At 44.9% G+C, this 18,626-nt stretch overlaps 1 protein-coding gene across 1 annotated transcript in view; it reads left to right on the plus strand.

Moving 5' to 3' along the window:
* Positions 1–410: 410 nt before the first annotated feature.
* LOC126335957 (protein drumstick) overlaps positions 411–18,626 on the plus strand; it is a 29,063-nt gene continuing 10,847 nt past the window's right edge. The window contains exon 1 of the mRNA XM_049999433.1: positions 411–613. Within this exon, the coding sequence (XP_049855390.1) occupies positions 411–613 (203 nt within the window). The remainder of the gene's footprint in view (positions 614–18,626) is intronic.

Here is an 18,626-nt window from a genome sequence, read left to right on the forward strand (position 1 = left end):
TGCAACATGCGTTCAGGATGTGTTGTTCATGATGTTCTATATGGATGCAAGTCGAAGTGCTCACTGAAACTTACAATTTGGGTGCTTGAATGTATGTCCCGTGACAATATAAACCAGTAAAATATCCATAAGCTTTCGGACGAGAGCTTCTCGCTCTTTGTCACTACTTGACAAAGGTGGAGCTGTACATGTCCGAAAGCTTGTGGATATTTAACCGCTTGACAAGATTGGAAGTTTGAAAAATCTTATTGTTATATGGCCACACTGAAATATTTACACCAAGGCAAAACTTGAACCGCAGCCGACGACATCGTGTTCCCGCCTGACAGCCCCCCTCTGTCTTTTTGTTGCAGATGCCCAAACAGCGAACGCACGCGCTCTGATACACGGCCGCGGCAATGTTCGCCATAATGCCCATTGAGACGGACGAGCGGCGAGAGTTCCGACGCAAGATGCGCGCCAAGTGCGAATTCGTGTGCAAGTACTGCCAGCGCCGCTTCACCAAGCCGTACAACCTGATGATCCACGAGCGCACGCACAAGGACGACGTCACCTTCACCTGCGAGACCTGCGGCAAGACCTTCAAGCGGCAGGACAACCTCAAACAGCACAGGTGGGCCACCAGCCGATCAGCCGCGATACGGCGAGCAGGCGCGCTCCGCACGTGATGCTGCGATTTATGCGCTGGCAGTGCCTTAACGCGCCCACCGCTTTCTTCACCCAGCCTGTGAAACCTGTTCTCACATCGTAACACAGTCTATTTGCGCTGGAGTGTGCTCCGATCGCTGTCCCCGTGTGGTTGCAAGGCCGCAGCACCTTGGCGTTTGGGCCACTGAGCTCCTTACTACTGAAACTTCCCCTTAGCAAAATTCATGAATTACTATGCTGATAAACCTCTTACATTATTTGATTTTTAAACAGTTGAGCAGAACTGAACGTACTCACACATTTCGCTCTTCACCTATTCTGATCAACACTAAACTGACACACAATATTTTTAGCGCAACGCAATCTGACTTTCAATAATCCCTACAAAAAATGGCCATGACTAACAATAACATTTACCTTTTATGAATCACTTACCTCACAAAAATCTTCGTTACTCTAACTACTGCAATACAGCGAGCGCCACTGCTGCCACTTCAATAAATGATTCAAACTACTGAAGGCACTAACTACTGATAGGCATAGTTAGCAAATGAAAGATTTTGATAGACAACAAACAATGTATTTACCTTAATAGTGTTCAAAAGTCATCCAGTCTTACAAATTTACCGTCTATGATGGACACACGTCCAGATCATCCGCTCTCAAAACTCCCCCACCTCTCTCCCCACATCCACCACTGCTGGCGGCTCACTTCCAACTGCGCAACGCTACGCGCTGTTAACAGCCAACTGCCCAACACTACAATAGCAAACAACAATGAAAACCAGCCACAGACTGCACACAGCACCATCAGTGATTTTCATATAGAGCGCTACGTGGCGTTATCAATATAAAAACCTAAACAGCCTATTTACACCCTAAATCCCCCGTGTACGATGGTCACCGACTCGACACAAAATGGACAAAAATTTTCAGTACAAAACCGTGACCATCGGAAATATGCCTGTTAAATAAATATAGTTGGACGACACTTTTACGCGGCTCACACCGCCGGAGGTTCGAGTCCTGCCTCGGGCATGGGTGTCTGTATTGCCCTTAGCCTGAGTTATTTTAAGTTAGATTAAGTTGCATACAAGCCTAGGGACCGATGAACTCCGCAGTTTGGTCCCACAGGAACTTACTTCAAATTTCCAATGACAGTCTTACCGTTAAGTGCTTCACACTGATGTCGCAAATGTCGTGAGATACCTCGTAATAGTTTAATACGTAACTTAAAGTCAAAACCCCATTGATTGATTGACGATAGAAGACATCGAAATAAGGTAGTGCAAGGCGCAATCTTTTTACTTTGAGGTGACATCATGTCAGACCTCCTTTTGCCAGTTTAGTGCAGCAACTCAAATGACATGGGCTCAGCAAGTAGCTGCAAGTACCCTGTAGAAACACTGAGCTATGCTGACTTTTGCGAAAGTGTTGCCAATCCAGGATTTTCTACACGGACTGACTTGCCGATTATGTCCCGCAAATAATGGATGGGATTCATGTTGGGCTATCAGGGTGGGCAAATGGTCCTCTCGAATTGCCAAGAATGTTCTTTACATCAATCGCAGAAAATCGTGTCCCGGTGACTCGGCATAGTTAGTAACACCAAGTCCATTGGCTGCAAATCGTATCCTGTTAATTATCTGTATATTTGGACCAGAGGACCCAGTCCACTCCATGTAAACTTTGCCAACACCATTACGGAGCCACAACCAACTTGCACAGTGTCTTGTTGACAAACTGGATCCATGGTTTCGTGGGGCCTGCGCCACACTCGAACGTTACCATCAGCTCTTACCAACTGAAATCGGACTGGTCTGACCAGGCCATGTTTTCCAGTCGCCTGGGGTCCAATAGAGATGGTCAAGAGTCCAGAAGAGACTCTGCAGGCGATATAGTGCTGTTAGCAAAGGCACTCGTTTTGTCCGTGTGCTGACACAGACCACCAACGCCAAATTTCGCAGCACTAACGGATACGTTCGTTGTGCGTCTCTCATTGATTTTTCCGATTACTCAACCAGTATCCCATGCATCTAATTCCAAACACCATTTTGCGTTCAAAGTTTAGTAATTCCCGTTGTGCTTTCATAACCTTTTCACATGAATCATATGTGTACAAATGACGGCACCGTCAATGCACTGCCCTTTTATACTTCGTGTACGCGATACTTCCGCCATCTGTATATATGCAAATAGGTGTGCCTTGCCTTTTGTCACCGCAGAGTATTTGACTTATTACTACACAAAACTGTAGCCATTCGGTCATGAAAGAAACTAACTCAGAAATGTCATTTATCAAATTCACACTAATGTCGACATTAGTGTTGAAAATTACGTGTTTGTTTCTATGTTTGTCTTGGCAAAAGATCTGCCGTGAAAATTAACTGATTAGTTCCTGGTAAGGGTTTTGCAATGAAAAATTTAGCGCTTGTCACAGTGTAAAACAAGTTACACCCGATTGCCACCAATAAAACAAAACAAATAATTAGCTCTGATTATGGTCGTGTAGAAATGAAACGAAAAGTATTCAAATGTCCCGTTACACATTGCATTCATACATAGCTACACTCCACAAAATACTTTCAATACAGACGTCCTAAAACTTAAATACATATTCGGCGTAAACAAATTTCTCATCTTCAGAAGCGCTTTCTTGCCATTGCCACTCAACATTTTGTGTACTGTGTATTTCGGCTTTAATCAGTTATTTTACTGTTCAAATAGCAAAATTCATTTACTGCTATATGTGGTTTGTTTCCTAATCTAATTCCCTCCAATCACCTGACTTAATTATACTACATTCAATTATCCTTTTTTGCTTTTGTTCATGTTCATCTTATATCCGCCTTTCAACACACTGTCCATTCAACTCAACTGCTCTTCCAAGTCCTTTGCTATCACTGACAGAATTACAATTTCAAAGTTTTTATTCCTTCTCTATGAACTTTAATTCCTTCTCCAATTTGTTTGTTTGTTTTCTTTACTGCTTTATCAGTGCACAGACTGAATAACATCGGGGATAGACTACTGCTCTGTCTCACTCCCTTTTCAACCACTGCTTCCCTTTCATGCCCCTCGACTCATCATAACTGCTGTCCGGTTGCTGTACAAGTTGTAAATAGCTTTTCGCTCCCTGTATTTTACCCCTGACACCTTCAGCATTTGCCCGTCGGAGGTTCGAGTCCTCCCTCGGGCATGGGTCTGTGTGTTGTCCTTAGAGTAAGTTAGTTTACGTTTGATTAAGCAGTGTGTAAGCTTAGGGACCGATCACCCCAGTAGTTTGGTCCCATAAGACCTTACCACAAATTTGCTTTCCTTCAGAATTTCAAAGAGTGTATTTCCGTCAACATTGTCAGAATCTTTGCTTAAGTCCTCAAACCCTAGAAACATACGTTTGCCTTTCCTTAACCAGCTTTGTAAACAAGTCGCAGGATAAGTAATGCCTCGCGTGTTCCAACATTTCTGTGGAATGCAAACTGGTCTTCTCCCTTGCCGTTTTTTATCAGTTTTTCCATTCTTTTGTATAGAATTCGTGTTACTATTTTACGACTATAACTTACCAAACTGATAGCTTGGTAATATTCACACCCGTCAGCACCTTTCAGTGGATTTGAAGTCTGAGGGTATTTCGCCTATCTCATATGTCTTGCACACCAGGTGGAAGAGTATTGTCATAGCTGGCTCTCCCAAGGCTATCACTAGGTCTGACGGAACGTCGTATTGTTTCGACTCAGGTCTTTTAAGCGCTCAGTCAAATTCTTCTCCCAGTATCATGTCTCCCATTTCCTCTACATCAATATCCACTTCCATTTCTGTAATACTGCCTGCAAGTTCTCTCCCTTGTATAGACCCTCTCTATATTCCTTCCATCTTTGAGCTTTTCCTCCTTTGCTTGGAACTGGTTTCCCATCTGAACTCTTGATTTTCATACATCTGTTTCTCTAAAGCAGTCTTTAATTGTCCTGTAGGCAGTATCTATCTTCGCCGTAGTCATATACACTTCTAAATCCTTACATTTGTCCTCTAGCCGATCCTGCTTAGCCATTTACACCTCCTGCCAGTTTCATTTTTAGGTGTTTGTTGTCCCTTTCACCTACTTCATTTGCTGTATTTTTTAATTTTTTTATTTCATCAATTAAATTCAATATGTTCTGCATTATCCATGGATTTCTATTAAGCCTTGTCTTTTTTATCTTATTGATCCTCAGCAGCCTTCACTATTTCATCTCTCAAATCTACCCATACGTTTTCTATTGTAATCCCTTCCACTGCTCTAGTCAATCGTTATCTAATGCCCGCTCTGAAACACGCAACAACCTCTGGTCTTTTCAACTTTTACAGGTTCCATCTACCTAATTTCCTACCTTTTCGCAGTTTTTTTGGCTTTAATGTACTATTCATAACCAATAAATTTTGGCCAGAGTCTGCATGAGCCTCTGGTAATTTCTTACAAGTTAAAATCTGATTCGAAAATCTCTGTCTTACTATTATGTAATCAATCTGTAACATTCCACGTAGATAGGCTTCTTTCATGATTCTTAAATGAAGTGTTAGCGGTGATTAAAATACACTCTGAGCAAAATTCTACCATGCCGTTTCCTCTTTTACTTCTTTCCCCCAATCCCTGTTCACCTACAATTTTTCCTAACCTTCCTTTTTATACTATCGAATTTCAATCCCTCATAACAATTCAATTTTATTCTCCCTTATCTAGCTGAATAATTTCTTTTATCTCATCATACATATTTCTTCGATCTCTTTATCATCTGCAGAGGTAATTGGCGTAGAAACCTGTACTACCGTGGTAGGCGTGGGCTTCGTGCCTGCCTGTATTTTGGCCACGATAATGCCTTCACTATGCTGTTCGTTGTAGCTTGCACGCATTTCTGTTTCCTTATTCATTATTAAACCTACTCCTGCATTACCCCTATTTGATTTTGTATTTGTAATCCTGTATTCACCAGACCGAAAGTATGGTTCTGCTGCCATCGAACTTCACTAATTGACACTATATTTAACTCCAACCAATCCATTTCCCTTTTTAAACTGTCTAACCTACCTGCCCGATTAAGGGATCTAACATTCCACGCTCCGATCTGCAGAACAGCAATTTCGTGTCTCCTAATGACGATATCCTCTTGAGTAGCCCCCCGTCCAGAGATACGAATGGGGAACTATTTTACCTCCGGAACATTTTACCCAAGAGGATGCCATCATCATTTAACCATACAGCAGAGCTGTATGCTCTCGGAAAGAATTACGTCTGTAGTTTCCTCTTGCTTTCACCTGTTCGCCATACCAGCACAGCAAGGCCGTTTTGGTTGATGTTACAAGGCCAAATCAATCATCCGAACTGTTGCTCCTGCAACGCTGAAAAGGCTGCTGCTCCTCGTCAGGAACCATATGTTGTTCTGGCCTCTCAACAGACACCCCTCCGAAGTTGTTGTACCAACGGTGGGGCTGTCTGTATGGCTGAGGCACGCAAGCTACCCTAGCAACGGCGATGTCCATTCTTCACGTCAAATTAGCGGAAGGCAACAGAAAAGTCCCGCTCAAGCTATAGAGAAATGCATGTTACGGTTCGTTAGATTGGTAGTGGTACCGAAGTGTTGGACAGCATCTTTTGCTCGATGTCTGGTGGTGGAACGATACTTGAGTAGACGGTATGTAAACTGGAGGGAAAGCAGTGAACTTTCTTACGTGGCTAGGGTGGCGCCGGTAGGCAGTTCTTTTTGATGTGCAAACAGCAAGCGAAATTTCATGCTTAAATAATCACATGGAAATGCTGTGTAGACCGGTGGTGCTGTGCCAGCTGCAGTGGATTATCGCCGGAACTGACCACGATAACATTTTGGAAAACAGGTCCTTTCTGCGAAAACTGGGCGCATACGCACTATTGAGAACCAGTTCATCCCTTCCCCGGACTCAGTCCTTTCCTGTGAGAAGTCGAATAACTCCTAACCCCCCCCCCCCCCACCCCCCATCCGCTCCCACTGTTTGTCTCTGTTGTGAGGAAAATATGGGGAACATATACAATAAATAATATTAATGTCATTGATGTTAGTGAGTGTTTCCTAGATCAACTCACGAACTTACTTCCCGAAAGACACTAACAGCTGCAAAATGTGGTTCCTAGAGAAACTGGAAGAATGCTGAATACGATCTCTGCGAATGGGAAGATAATAGAAACAAACTGGAGACTGCAAAAAGCCACGAGGAAGTATATTATGATCCAGAAGACAAAACATCCCCAAAAATGCTGACAAATTTTTAACTGAACACCATCGCCAGAAAGGGTATACATATAAAAAAATGCAAATAAGTATCAGAAGCATCATTTTATAAACTCACAAGCAGCTGAATGGGCTGACAGGCATTCGCTTTTCAGGGATTTTTGAGTATTAATGGAAGAGAGATGCTGGAAATTACTATCAGTGGAAATTCAGATACATATAGTAAAAGTTGAGCATAGTGAATGCGTCATCAGCCACTCGATGAACCTGAAATATAGCAACTTACAACCTCATGCTGTTTCTGTTGTTAGGAGGTACCATTACAGGCTCATAAAACAGAGATTAGTGATGATTAGAGTCTTTAGTTGTAAGTAAAAATGGATTTTAAATGTACAGTTACCATGTGCATCCATGAAATAATTCATACAAGACCTCAGATTCAGGGTTTACATACTGTATCGCTTAAAGATATAAGGAAGTAATTCACAGAACACTCTGAATTCTAACTTCAGTTCTTAAAGGCTGGTTGAATGATGTCCAGAGGCTAAATAAAAATAGATAAGTAAATAAAAAGTGAACAAGTATTTTCTGTTTTATCTCGCTAGAGGGAGACTCGTATTTGGTGAGCAATATATTCAGATTCTGATCTATAGTAGTTGCATGCAGGGGTAGATACCAAGTCACAACCAGTTCATTCTAATCCTCATCCAAATCAAATAGTATTCCCTCAGTTATGAACCTAATGTCAACGAGACGTTAAAAGGTAGAAAAGTAAACTACGGTAGTTCAGTGTTAATCAGTTACGCTAGTCGTTTCTTCACAATTTTCTCTACTTATTCTTGTTTGTACTACATGTTATTTCGTTTGACAGATGATGACTTTAGTGGCTTAGGTTACCAAGTAAAGCTCCGCGCATTAATTAATTACAAACAGCATTTCACATGTCCATTTGCTTATAGCAGTCCGTCGGTTCCCTCTATGGAGATCACGTACTCACGGAATGTCGTACAAGGCTAACTGTGAGGTTCATTGAGTCCGCTGCTTGTATTTCCACTGTAACTCTTACCTATTCGTCACTTTACTCGTGGTGTAGAAGTAAAGCGAACACTCTCTTTTCTAAATGTTCGAGAACACTAATGATTTTTAGTGAGTTAATATTGATCATTGTATTATTTTAGTTTAGGTATTTGGCAATTTGTCACGGGAATTGCTCTGGCGGGATGTAAGCAGACAACGTTAGTGCGTACATTCGCGACTAAAGACGCAAAATAGAAGTAGCGTCGTAACACTGGGCTCGGGTTCTATGATATGGTAGAAATTTCAACTAATGTTAAGGGATGACACTCTGTGTTATACATTCCTCGTCATCACGCTGTACGTCAGTGTTCTCCATTATTCCATACAGTATTTCGCCGCAAGAACATGGAATATGGCTGATGGTAAACTTTCCGTAGTAAGAGCAGGCGACAGCTTATCGATTTTCGAGAACAGATGGCGTGTCATTCTGTCCTAATCCATACTCATCCTTTACGTGACGCAAGAAACGCTATTACCAGGAAACCAATCGTTAATTGTCAACCATAGGATACAGTTACAGACTTTAAGCATCATTCACTGCTAGGGAAAGAAAATCCGTAATTCAGGTGTAACTAAGATGTTACGATAAACCGTTAGTGTTATCGGGGCTTTCATTTCAGATAAGTATAATAATGATCAACTGTTATACGTATAACTTTTATAAAAGACAATTATGATCGTTTGCCATGGAGTCTATTTCAGAAACGATCAAGTGTTCAGTAGACACTTCATGCTTGTGGATAATACTTTAGGTCAAGTAGTGTGTAAGCTTAGGGACTTATGACCTTAGCAGTTAAGTCCCATTAGATATATATAAAAAACAGATAATACTTTTTGGAGCATTACGTTGGATATCAACACTATATGTCACCGAACTGAAGAATAATTGTAACACAGTGATATAGTCTTGGAAACAGCGAACAAGAATTCGCACTACAACAGTTGGAAAAACGATCTGTTTTTATAGATATCATCTGCACCCAAGAACGTATCATGTAGAGAAGGGGGCGGAGGATACAGACGTCGAAACGCTCTTGGAAGTATCACCAATCTTTAATTAGGTATTGTAATTTCACTGCTAGCTGCTGCATACCATAGCTCTGTCAGTACTTGCCACTACTGCTGATTTTTTATGTCGGAAAGAAATTGTCGTTACAATCGAATTTCGGTGTTCGAAGACGTCAGTGGCTAATTACTAGAATTAGAGTCTGAAGAGATTAACAAGCGTTGGACAGTCACTAACAACAATGGATCTATACTGCAGTCTAAGAGAAACGTATTATATGTTGTTTAATCGTCTTCACATATATGCCAATATAAAGTAAAGTTTTTGCTGTTTCAATTCCTGGTTGAATGAAGTTCGTCTGATTGTGAGTGCGTCACCTTAACGTTGTTCTAAACATTATTTCTCCGTTCAGAAAATAACCCGTTCTAATTTCTTACCCTCGTACTCGATTTGTACTCTTAGATTGTTCATGTGCTTCAGATGGGTGTCATGTAAAAATAAAAATACTAACGTCAGAGAAATTAATTTTCTACGGTACATTGCTGTGGCTTATGGAGTGCTGGATACGAACACCAATAAGTAAGTAAAGCGATAGTCCGTTTGTTACTGGTATAGGGTGTTTGAAACCTACCTTTGCTCTTCGATGCGGCGTCATGTGGAAGTACAGTTCCACGTAAGCCCGCCCGGCTAGTCGCGCGGTCTTAAGCGCTACTTCCCTTGCGGGAAGGCGTGCCATTCTCCGGCACGAATCCGCCCGGTGGATTAGTCTCGTGGTCCGGTGTGCCGGCCAGTCTGTGAATGGTTTTTAAGGCGGTTCCCCTTATTCCGCCTCAGTTACACTATGTCGACGATTGCTGCACAGTCTCCATGTACGCGTACACCATAATTACACTACCACGTAACAATTTAGGGCTACACTCGTCTGGTATGACACGTTCCGTGGGGAGGGGGGGGGGGGGAGGGGGAGGGTCCACTGGGGGCCGAACCGCGCGATAACCCTGGGTTCGGTTTGTTTGGGGCGGCGGTGGGGTGGGTGGACTGCTGTGGCCTGTTGTTGGGTTCTGAACCACTGAGGGATACAGCGAGACGAAGCCTCTCTGTCATTTCTAGGTCCCCGGCTTAATACACAATATATACACTGTTGCACAATATGGTGAAAGTGTTTGAGATGCAGCATAGACTCAGTACAGCACAAAGGTGCTATATAAATTGTCCGTTCGGTGTGTTTAGGAGGAATAAACGTAATGCATTTAAGTTGCTCGCCCACGAAAAAGAGTATCGACCATTGCACTCCCATGACCACTATCAGAAACACGACATCTTCAATCAAACATTCCTAGGGGAGTGATCACGCAAGTAGAGCAAGTTGCCATCATCATCATCATGACAGTGATAGAAAATTTAGTTTATAACCTACTAGGTAACCATGTCAACGAGATACGGGCAAAACCATATGCATAGTTCTATGATGACGAGAAGACGTCATCTCACCTGGTTGGACACAGGCCAGTGGTCACGTATCTGGAAACCTGTTTTAATGAAGATAACAACCAACCTCAGTGGAAGCCTGCTTTTGGTCAAAACCGACAACCTACATCACATAATCGCACATCAGAGAAAGCAAGAAAGGTGCTCAACGGCTACGAGTAAAGAAAACTCTTCTAATTCGGGTGACTGGACCCCTATGGGGTATTCCAGACGATAATTCGATAAATTTATATTGCTCATGTGCTACTATAAAGGTTACGCAAAATACTAAAGTGGCTCTTATGTGGCGAGAAAACATTTCCGACGAAAGATTCGGCGCTTTCTTTTGAAGAAATTCAGAAAATAGATATTTACATAATCCAGGTCGCTTTGAAGAAGGTGCAATCGAATCAAGCATGTATGGTAATAACTGCTCACATTTTCACGCTGAAATACACACATAAAAAAAAGATTTGAGTCACCTCGGTTCCGAGAGTTCCGGAACCTTTACAGATAATTGGAATAGAGATCAACATAAACATAATTTCCGCTCTTTTTATTGCCCATGAAAACCACACATTGCATGTTGTACCACCATACATCGAGACCTTCAGAGGTGGTTGTGCACACCGTCCTCTTGCATTGATGTGCCAACCAGGGTGGCCGTGCGGTTCTAGGCCCTGCAGTCTGGAGCCGCCCGACCGCTACGGTCGCAGATTCGAATGCTGCCTCGGGCATGGATGTGTGTGATGTCCCCTATGTTAGTTAGGTTTAAGTAGTTCTAAGTTCTAGGAGATTGATGAACTCGAAGTTAAGTCCCATAGTGCTCAGAGCCATTTTCTTGCATTGCATTCGGCGTAGATCACTCAGAGTGGTTTGTGGGTCACGTCGGCCATAAACAGCCCTTTTCCATCTATCCTTGGCATGTTCGACAGGGTTCATGTCTGGAGAACATGCTGGCCACTCTAGTCAGCAATGTCGCTATCCTGAAAGGAGTCATTCACAAGACGTGCACGATAGGGGTGCGAACTGTCGTCCATGAAGACGAATGCCTCACCAATGTGGTTGCACTATCGGTCGGAGTACGGCATTCACGTATCGTACAGCCGTTACGGCGCCTACCCACCAGCGGCGTACGTCGGCCCCACACAACGCCGCACCAAAACATCACACCTTGCTGCATTTGCTGGGCAGTGTGTCTAAGGTGTTCAACCTGATCGGGTTGCCACCAAACACGTCTATGACGATTGGCTGGTTGAAGGCATATGTGACACTCATCGGTGAAGAGATCGTAATGCAATTACGAGCGGTCCATTCGGCATGTTACTGGGCCTATCTGTACTGCGCTACTCTGTGTCGTCGCTGCAAAGATGGATCTAGCGATACACGTCGGGAGTGAAGTTGCGCATCATGCAGCCTATTGCTCACAGTTTGACTCATAACATGACGTACTGTGGCTGCACGAAAAGAATTATTCAACAGGGTGGCGTTGTTGTCCGAGTTCCTCCGAGCCATAATCCGTTGGTAGCAGTCATCCACTGCAGTAGTAGCCCTTGCGCGGCCTGAGCGAGTCATGTCATCGACAGCTCCTTTCTCCCGGCATCTCCTCCACGTCCGAACAACATCGCTTGGTTCACACCGAGACGAATGGACACTTCCCTTGTTGAGAGCACCTCCTGGCACAAAGTAACAATGTGGACGCTATCGAACCGCGGTATTGACCGTCTAGGCATGGTTGAACTATAGACAACACGAGTCGTGTACCTCCTTCCTGGTGGAATGACTGGAACTGATCGCCTGCCGGACCTCTCGCCTGTCGGACCTCTCCGTGGACGCTTCTCATGCATGGTGGTTTACATCTTTGCACGAGTTTAGTGACATTTCTGAACAGTCACAGGGACTGTGTCTGTGATGCAATATCCACAGTCAACGTCTATTTTCAGGAGTTCTGGGAACCGGGATAATGCTAAACTTTTTTGATGTATGTATTTTGTTACTTGTAGTAAGACTGCAGTCTTGTGTTCCTTCGTTACAACGATGACTGCTATGATAGTGATTATCAAATGTGTCTTTAGACAGTACATGTAAGGGAATGTTATGGCTACTTGGTTAAATTGTCTAACACTAGTTAAACGACGACATCTGTTGAAGATATTCACGGAGAGGAATCCACCCACCTACGTAGGAAGGTGTGCAGGAAGAGCTCCGTTCCACCGCACTCACTGTATCTGAATATTTACAACAGTGATTACGCTCCAGACACGACATAGTAAAGAGACTGTTGTCAGCAGTAGCGCCTCAGAGAAATCTCTTACCTCCTCGCAGTGAATACCGATTTGCTTCGGTGCAGTAGAGGTGAAAGTAAGTACAGGCGGAGGTATCGTTAGCGTAGAATGAGATATGCGCGCCAGTGAATCAGACGGCGGCTACCGGCCGTGACCTTGATGAGACAGCAGCGCCTGCTCTGACTCAGGAAGGAATGCAAAGAGAAGCCGAAGCGAGCCGGGGCTCGATCCCGCGACCAGCTGAGCGGCTCTCTGGGTCACTGGGTGCGCTTTAAAAGCTCCTCTCCTCACCTAGCTAACCTCCGCTCTCTCGCTGAGCAACACGCGCCGGCGGCGCCTTTAAAACAGGTAACGCGGTGCACGGAGGGGGATAACCGTGCAGCGTTGCGTGCAGCGGCAGGAACAGGTAGGAAAACACTATAAATACCTTCCCACTGCGAGCGGACAGGTTGCGATCAAGTAAACATTACTGCAACGATTCTGAAAATATCTGCTATGTACGACTCATCTCGCTCTTTCTTAGGTGACATCCTGAAACGCAAGGGATCGTGGCAGTCGGGTAGATGCACTATTTCTTGTCTTCCGAAAACAGTTTGATACAAAACCATATCAACACTTACTAACGAAATAAAGATCTGACTGGACTGGGGATTATCTTGTTTCCTGGTAGGCAGAAGTTGACTTCAGGCGTACCTCAGGGAACTGTGTTCGGACCGTTGTTATTCATGTTGTATGTCAATAACTTGGCACACAATATTAATAGTAGCTTCCGACTTTCCCCAAATTACGCATTTATTCATAATAATGTACTACCTGAAAAAGTTACGCAATTAAGCTAATCAGTCAGGTATTGATCAAATTTCAAAGTTCTGTAAATGTTCAGTAATATTAAATTTGGCGCGTACAAATGTCCTCGAATTGCACTTTGTACGGATATGGAATTGATCGACGCAGAAGCTCTGTTGTAGATAAAGTGCCTGGCAGACTTGCGTTCACTGGTAGCATATTGGAAAAATGGAATCAGTTTACTAAGATAACAAATACGACTAACAGGAAAACTAGATGTGTGTGGTATGTGTTATAACGCCCCCCCCCCCCCTCCCCGCGCCCCCTCGCTCGTACCCCTCTGCGCATTGCTTGGGGACACCAAGAAAAAATTAGATTCGTTGTTGCGGGGGCAGAAACGTTTATGCAATAATTCCTCTGGAGCACCATACGCGAGAGGAACGGGAGGTAGGCGCTTATGTCAGTGGATTTTCCCATTCACTGCTCGTTGTCGCTATAATCATTCCGCATCCGTCTGCTTGCTACATTTTCCTTAGAGCGTCATGAGCAAGGCCAGCAGACGGGATTCAGCCTCGCAAAGGACAGAGCTCATAATATTTCGTCTTACGATGAAATATTAGAAATATACAACGGTGTTTTCCATTGACTTTGACCATCTTCCGGAGACTGGCAGCAATAATACCGTCCAGTATGTTTTGTATTTGTTCAACCCATCACATATGACGCCGCGCCAGATTAGGAGTCAGAGGCTTTATATATACAGGGTATCCCAGAAAGGATGCTAGAAACTTCCAAGGGACGTAGGGCAGTTAATGACTGAGAATTACACAGGAATCTGTGAGCACAAACTCAACGGTGAGGGGTAGCAGAGCCCGAAAATTGGATAACTAGCTAGAGAGTGATTCATTCGAAACATTAATGAGACATAATTAGTACACATGGCTTCTGACATGAATACAGCTATAATGTTACAACAGATGCTCGAAGCTTGCATCATCGTACGCCACGCACGCCTGATACCGACGCAGTATAGACCGCCGGACACGGACACGCTCGAGTACACCGGGAATTTCTTTAATTGTAGCAGCTGCGCAGACGATTCTTGCGACGAGATCCATTTGAAACTTCGCGAGATCGCGATACATGAGATATTTCGTGGCTCCCACAGAAATAAATCAAGGCTCGATAAATCGGGTGAGCGTGGAAGCCAGGGGACGAGTCCACCAAGCCCAATCCATCGAAAAAAGAATGACCTGTTCAAATGCCTATGAACAGGCAGTCCAAAGTCAGGACATGCCCAGTCATGTTGAACTACAATCTGCTCCTCGCATTTGCTGCAACATCTTTAAGCAAGCCAGGAAACATCTGATAGAGTGCGGCGGTCAAGCGGGTTGGTAAGAGGTACAGCGCGACTAAGCAGTCGCTGACCAAACTCGCCCACACATTAACTTTGAAGTGATGCTGTGCCGCATGGTGCTGCAAGTCGTGGGGATTTTCTGCTGGCCACAAATGCTCGTTCTGGTGATTGAATGCACTATCCTTCGTGAATGTGGCCTCTTCAGTGAACAACACATAAGCTGGGAAATGCACATCTAGGCCACTTTGTTGCAAGCCACTGTGAGAAACGCACACGAGCAGGATCGGGGTTCAATAATTGCACCATTTGGAAACGACACTCGGCGTTGAAAAATCACTGGACACTGCTACGAGACATTATGAACTCCGAGGTAACGATATGTATGCTGGTGCCTGGATTAGTCTCCACGGCATCCAACACATTTTCTTTCCCAGCGACCGAAAGCGACGATCGCGGCTTGCCCTCACTAGACCTGCCAGTTCATAACGACCTGTACTCGTACAGGTTTTGGTACAGACGTGCTAGAAAACTGTGGTACCGTTGTTGTCTGTCTGGGAAGCGTTCTCGATAAATGTGTCCAGCAGCTCGTTCGTTGCAATCAGCTATTCCATGTATTAAGTGCATGCCTGAAACCTCGCCCCTCGTATGCGCCTCATATGCTGACCCGCACTCGCTTGAGCAAATCCTCACACTCCCTTCCAGTACTTCCGTGTACAGCTCCACCTAGTGGCGTTCCTCTCTAATTCTCTCGTGTAGTCTACAGCACCTCCTAGAGGCATACGACGACATTTGTGGCCATGGTTTCCTATGCAATTCTCACTCCTTACGATGTGCCTCACATCCCTTAGACGTTAGTCGCTGCATTTCTGGGACACTTTGCGTAGTGGAACTCTTTGCAGTCTCGAAACGGTTCTATGGAAAACAGTGTGCTTCAAGTGCTTTCGATGAGTGTGTCTCATAATATGTACCATAGATGGCAGTACCTTTTGCTTTCATTGTCTTAGAACCTCAATATTTTTACATCGCCAATGGACTGTAGACTTAGTTCAAATGTGTGTGAAATCTTATGGGACTTAACTGCTAAGGTCATCAGTCCCCAAGTTTACACACTACTTAACCTAAAGTATCCTAAGGACATAAACACACGCCCGAGGGAGGACTCGAGCCTCTTCCGAGACGAGCCGCACAGTCCATGACTGCAGCGCCCTTAGACCGCTCGGCTAATCCCACGCTGCTGTAGGCTTAATATTTGACATAAATTTCAATTTGATACCTCTACAAGTTCCTGAGATAAGGCACCTTAACTAAAGGAGAGGCACACGGACGGACAACACAGTAATCCAATAACGGTTCCATCATGACCAATTGAGGCATGGAACCCTAAAGAGAAATCATTCGTAAGTTTTCTCCTCACTGACCAACTCATAAAACCCGCCGGCGGTGGTGGTCTAGCGGTTAAGGCACTCAGTCCGTCACCGTGCGACTGCTACGGTCGCAGGTTCGAATCCTGCCTCGGGCATGGATGTGTGTTATGTCCTTAGGTTAGCTACGTTTAAGTAGTTCCAAGTTCTAGGGGACTGATGACCTCAGATGTTAAGTCCCATAGTGCTCAGAGCCATCATAAAACCCATAGCAGAGAAAATAGTATTAGTCACTGGATACCTCCCAATATTTCCCTCGAAGAACCAAGTAGCTTCACATGGCATGGACTCAAATGGTCGTTCGAAGTCCCATGCAGAAAAATTGAGCCTTGTTGCCTCTATAGCCGTCCATAATTGCGAATGTGTTGCCGGTGCAGGGTTTTGTGGGCGAACTGACCTATCGATTATGTATCATACATGTTCGACGGGATTCGTCACGGGCAATCTGGTGGCCAAACCATTCACTCAAACTGGCTAGAATGTTCTTCAAACAAATCGCGAGTAAGTGTGGCCCAACCGGCAGCTTAAGGAGGTACGCCTATACCAGTCTCTCCTGAACCCTGAGTACGCCCTCACGCGATAACGGCAGGTCGAAAGGAGGGATGACGTGAGTTCGACAGTCACCTTGTAGTTTGTGATCTCCAGCTCCAGAATGAAACTTTGTTTCAACTCGCCAGAACTTCACCAGGATTGACAGGTTTAGATGGGATTTGCCCCTCCGCTGACCTGTAAATTGACTCATACTGCCAGTTAATAGCAGAGTTTGCCCACGACTCAAGTTTTCCGCATTCAGCAACCATTGCCAGAGTGGAAGGCGACAATAGAACCCAGGCTTTTTCGTACTGTAATCTGATATTTATCCTCTGAGCCACGAAATTAAACACGTACCTAGTAGCCTTAGGCTATTGAGCACAGTTGACGTCGGCCTTCACTTGAGATGCGAGAGAGTGCACGCAGCCGGCTTGTCTCGCGTGCAGGCAGCGGCTGGTCTAATTAAGCACTCGACAGAGCCTCAGCGGCTGTAGAATGCCAAGCGAGCTGAGCTGGCCCGATCTGAGCGGAGGTGCAACGGGCTGGCGTGAGGCGCTGTGAAAGCTGACAGCCGCGTCGGCCGACCCCGAGGTCGCATCGGCCGCAGTGCCAGCAGCCGCGGTCACTCTCACACGGGACGCCGGGGGCAGGACAAGGGAGGGCCAGGCCAGGCCTCCTAATTGGGAGACGAGACGAGACGAGACTAGGCCAGACAAGATCGGCGTCGCCGCCTCCACGGAAAATTTCCAAATCACTGCGAGGACAGTGTTCCCATTCGCTCCTCGGACGTGCGTACATAACGTCAGCACTTACCTTACCGAAGTTCCACCTGTGAACGCTCCAACAGTAATCAATCCGAGTTGACATCCGAGTGTGCCTCTTTTCTCTTTGAGACGCCATAACCACTAGAGTCTAAGCTGTTACAGGGAGTGCAAAGAGTCACATGTGACTTAGTAAGAACATCGGCGCCACTCGCGGATACGAGGCTAATCTGGAAATTAAGGTTACGTCTATTGTAGTATAGGGCAACGGCCTTGCCACAGTGGGTACACCGGTTCCCATGAGATTACCGAATTTAAGCGCTGTCGGGCGTGGCCGGCACTTGGATGGGTGACCATCCAGCCGCCATGTGCTGATGCCATTTTTCGGGGTGCACTCAGCCTCGTGATGCCAATTGAGGAGCTACTCGACCGTATAGTAGTGGCTCCGGTAAAAGAAAACCATCATAGCGACCGGGAGAGCGGTGTGCTGACCACACGCCCCTCCTATCCGCATTCTCATATGAGAATGACACGGCGGTCGGATGGTCCCGATGGGCCACTTGTGGCCTGAAGACGGAGTGCTTTATTGTAGTATAGAGCTTGCATTATTTTTCTGCATAATTACCATTTACCTCGATAATTTTTTTCGCCCTTGGGACGAGTTTTTTGATTCCTGTTTCGTAGATGTCTTCCATTCCTTTTTCAGCTAGTTCTTCACTTTGAATTTCACCTCGTCGTCGTCGAAAAAGTGTTTCCCCCAATGTGTTTTTCTTCAATTTAGTGAGCAGATGCTACTCACTAGGTGCGCGATCGGGGCTGTGAGAGGGGTGGCTTAAAATAACCCAACCAAACGAAGTCAACAACTGTTGTGTTGCATGAGCGGTGCCAGGACGCAAATTATCATGAAGGAGACAGACTCCAGTTGTCTGCATCCCACTACGTTTGTTCTGCATAGCTCTGCGAAGGTTCTTCGTGACCTCACAATATCTTGCAACATTTATTATTTCACATCTTTCCGAAAAATCAGTGAGCAGAACCCCATTTGTCCGAA

The sequence above is a fragment of the Schistocerca gregaria genome, chromosome 2, assembly GCF_023897955.1.
Source record: "Schistocerca gregaria isolate iqSchGreg1 chromosome 2, iqSchGreg1.2, whole genome shotgun sequence".
In the NCBI taxonomy this organism is placed as follows: Eukaryota; Metazoa; Arthropoda; class Insecta; order Orthoptera; family Acrididae; genus Schistocerca; species Schistocerca gregaria.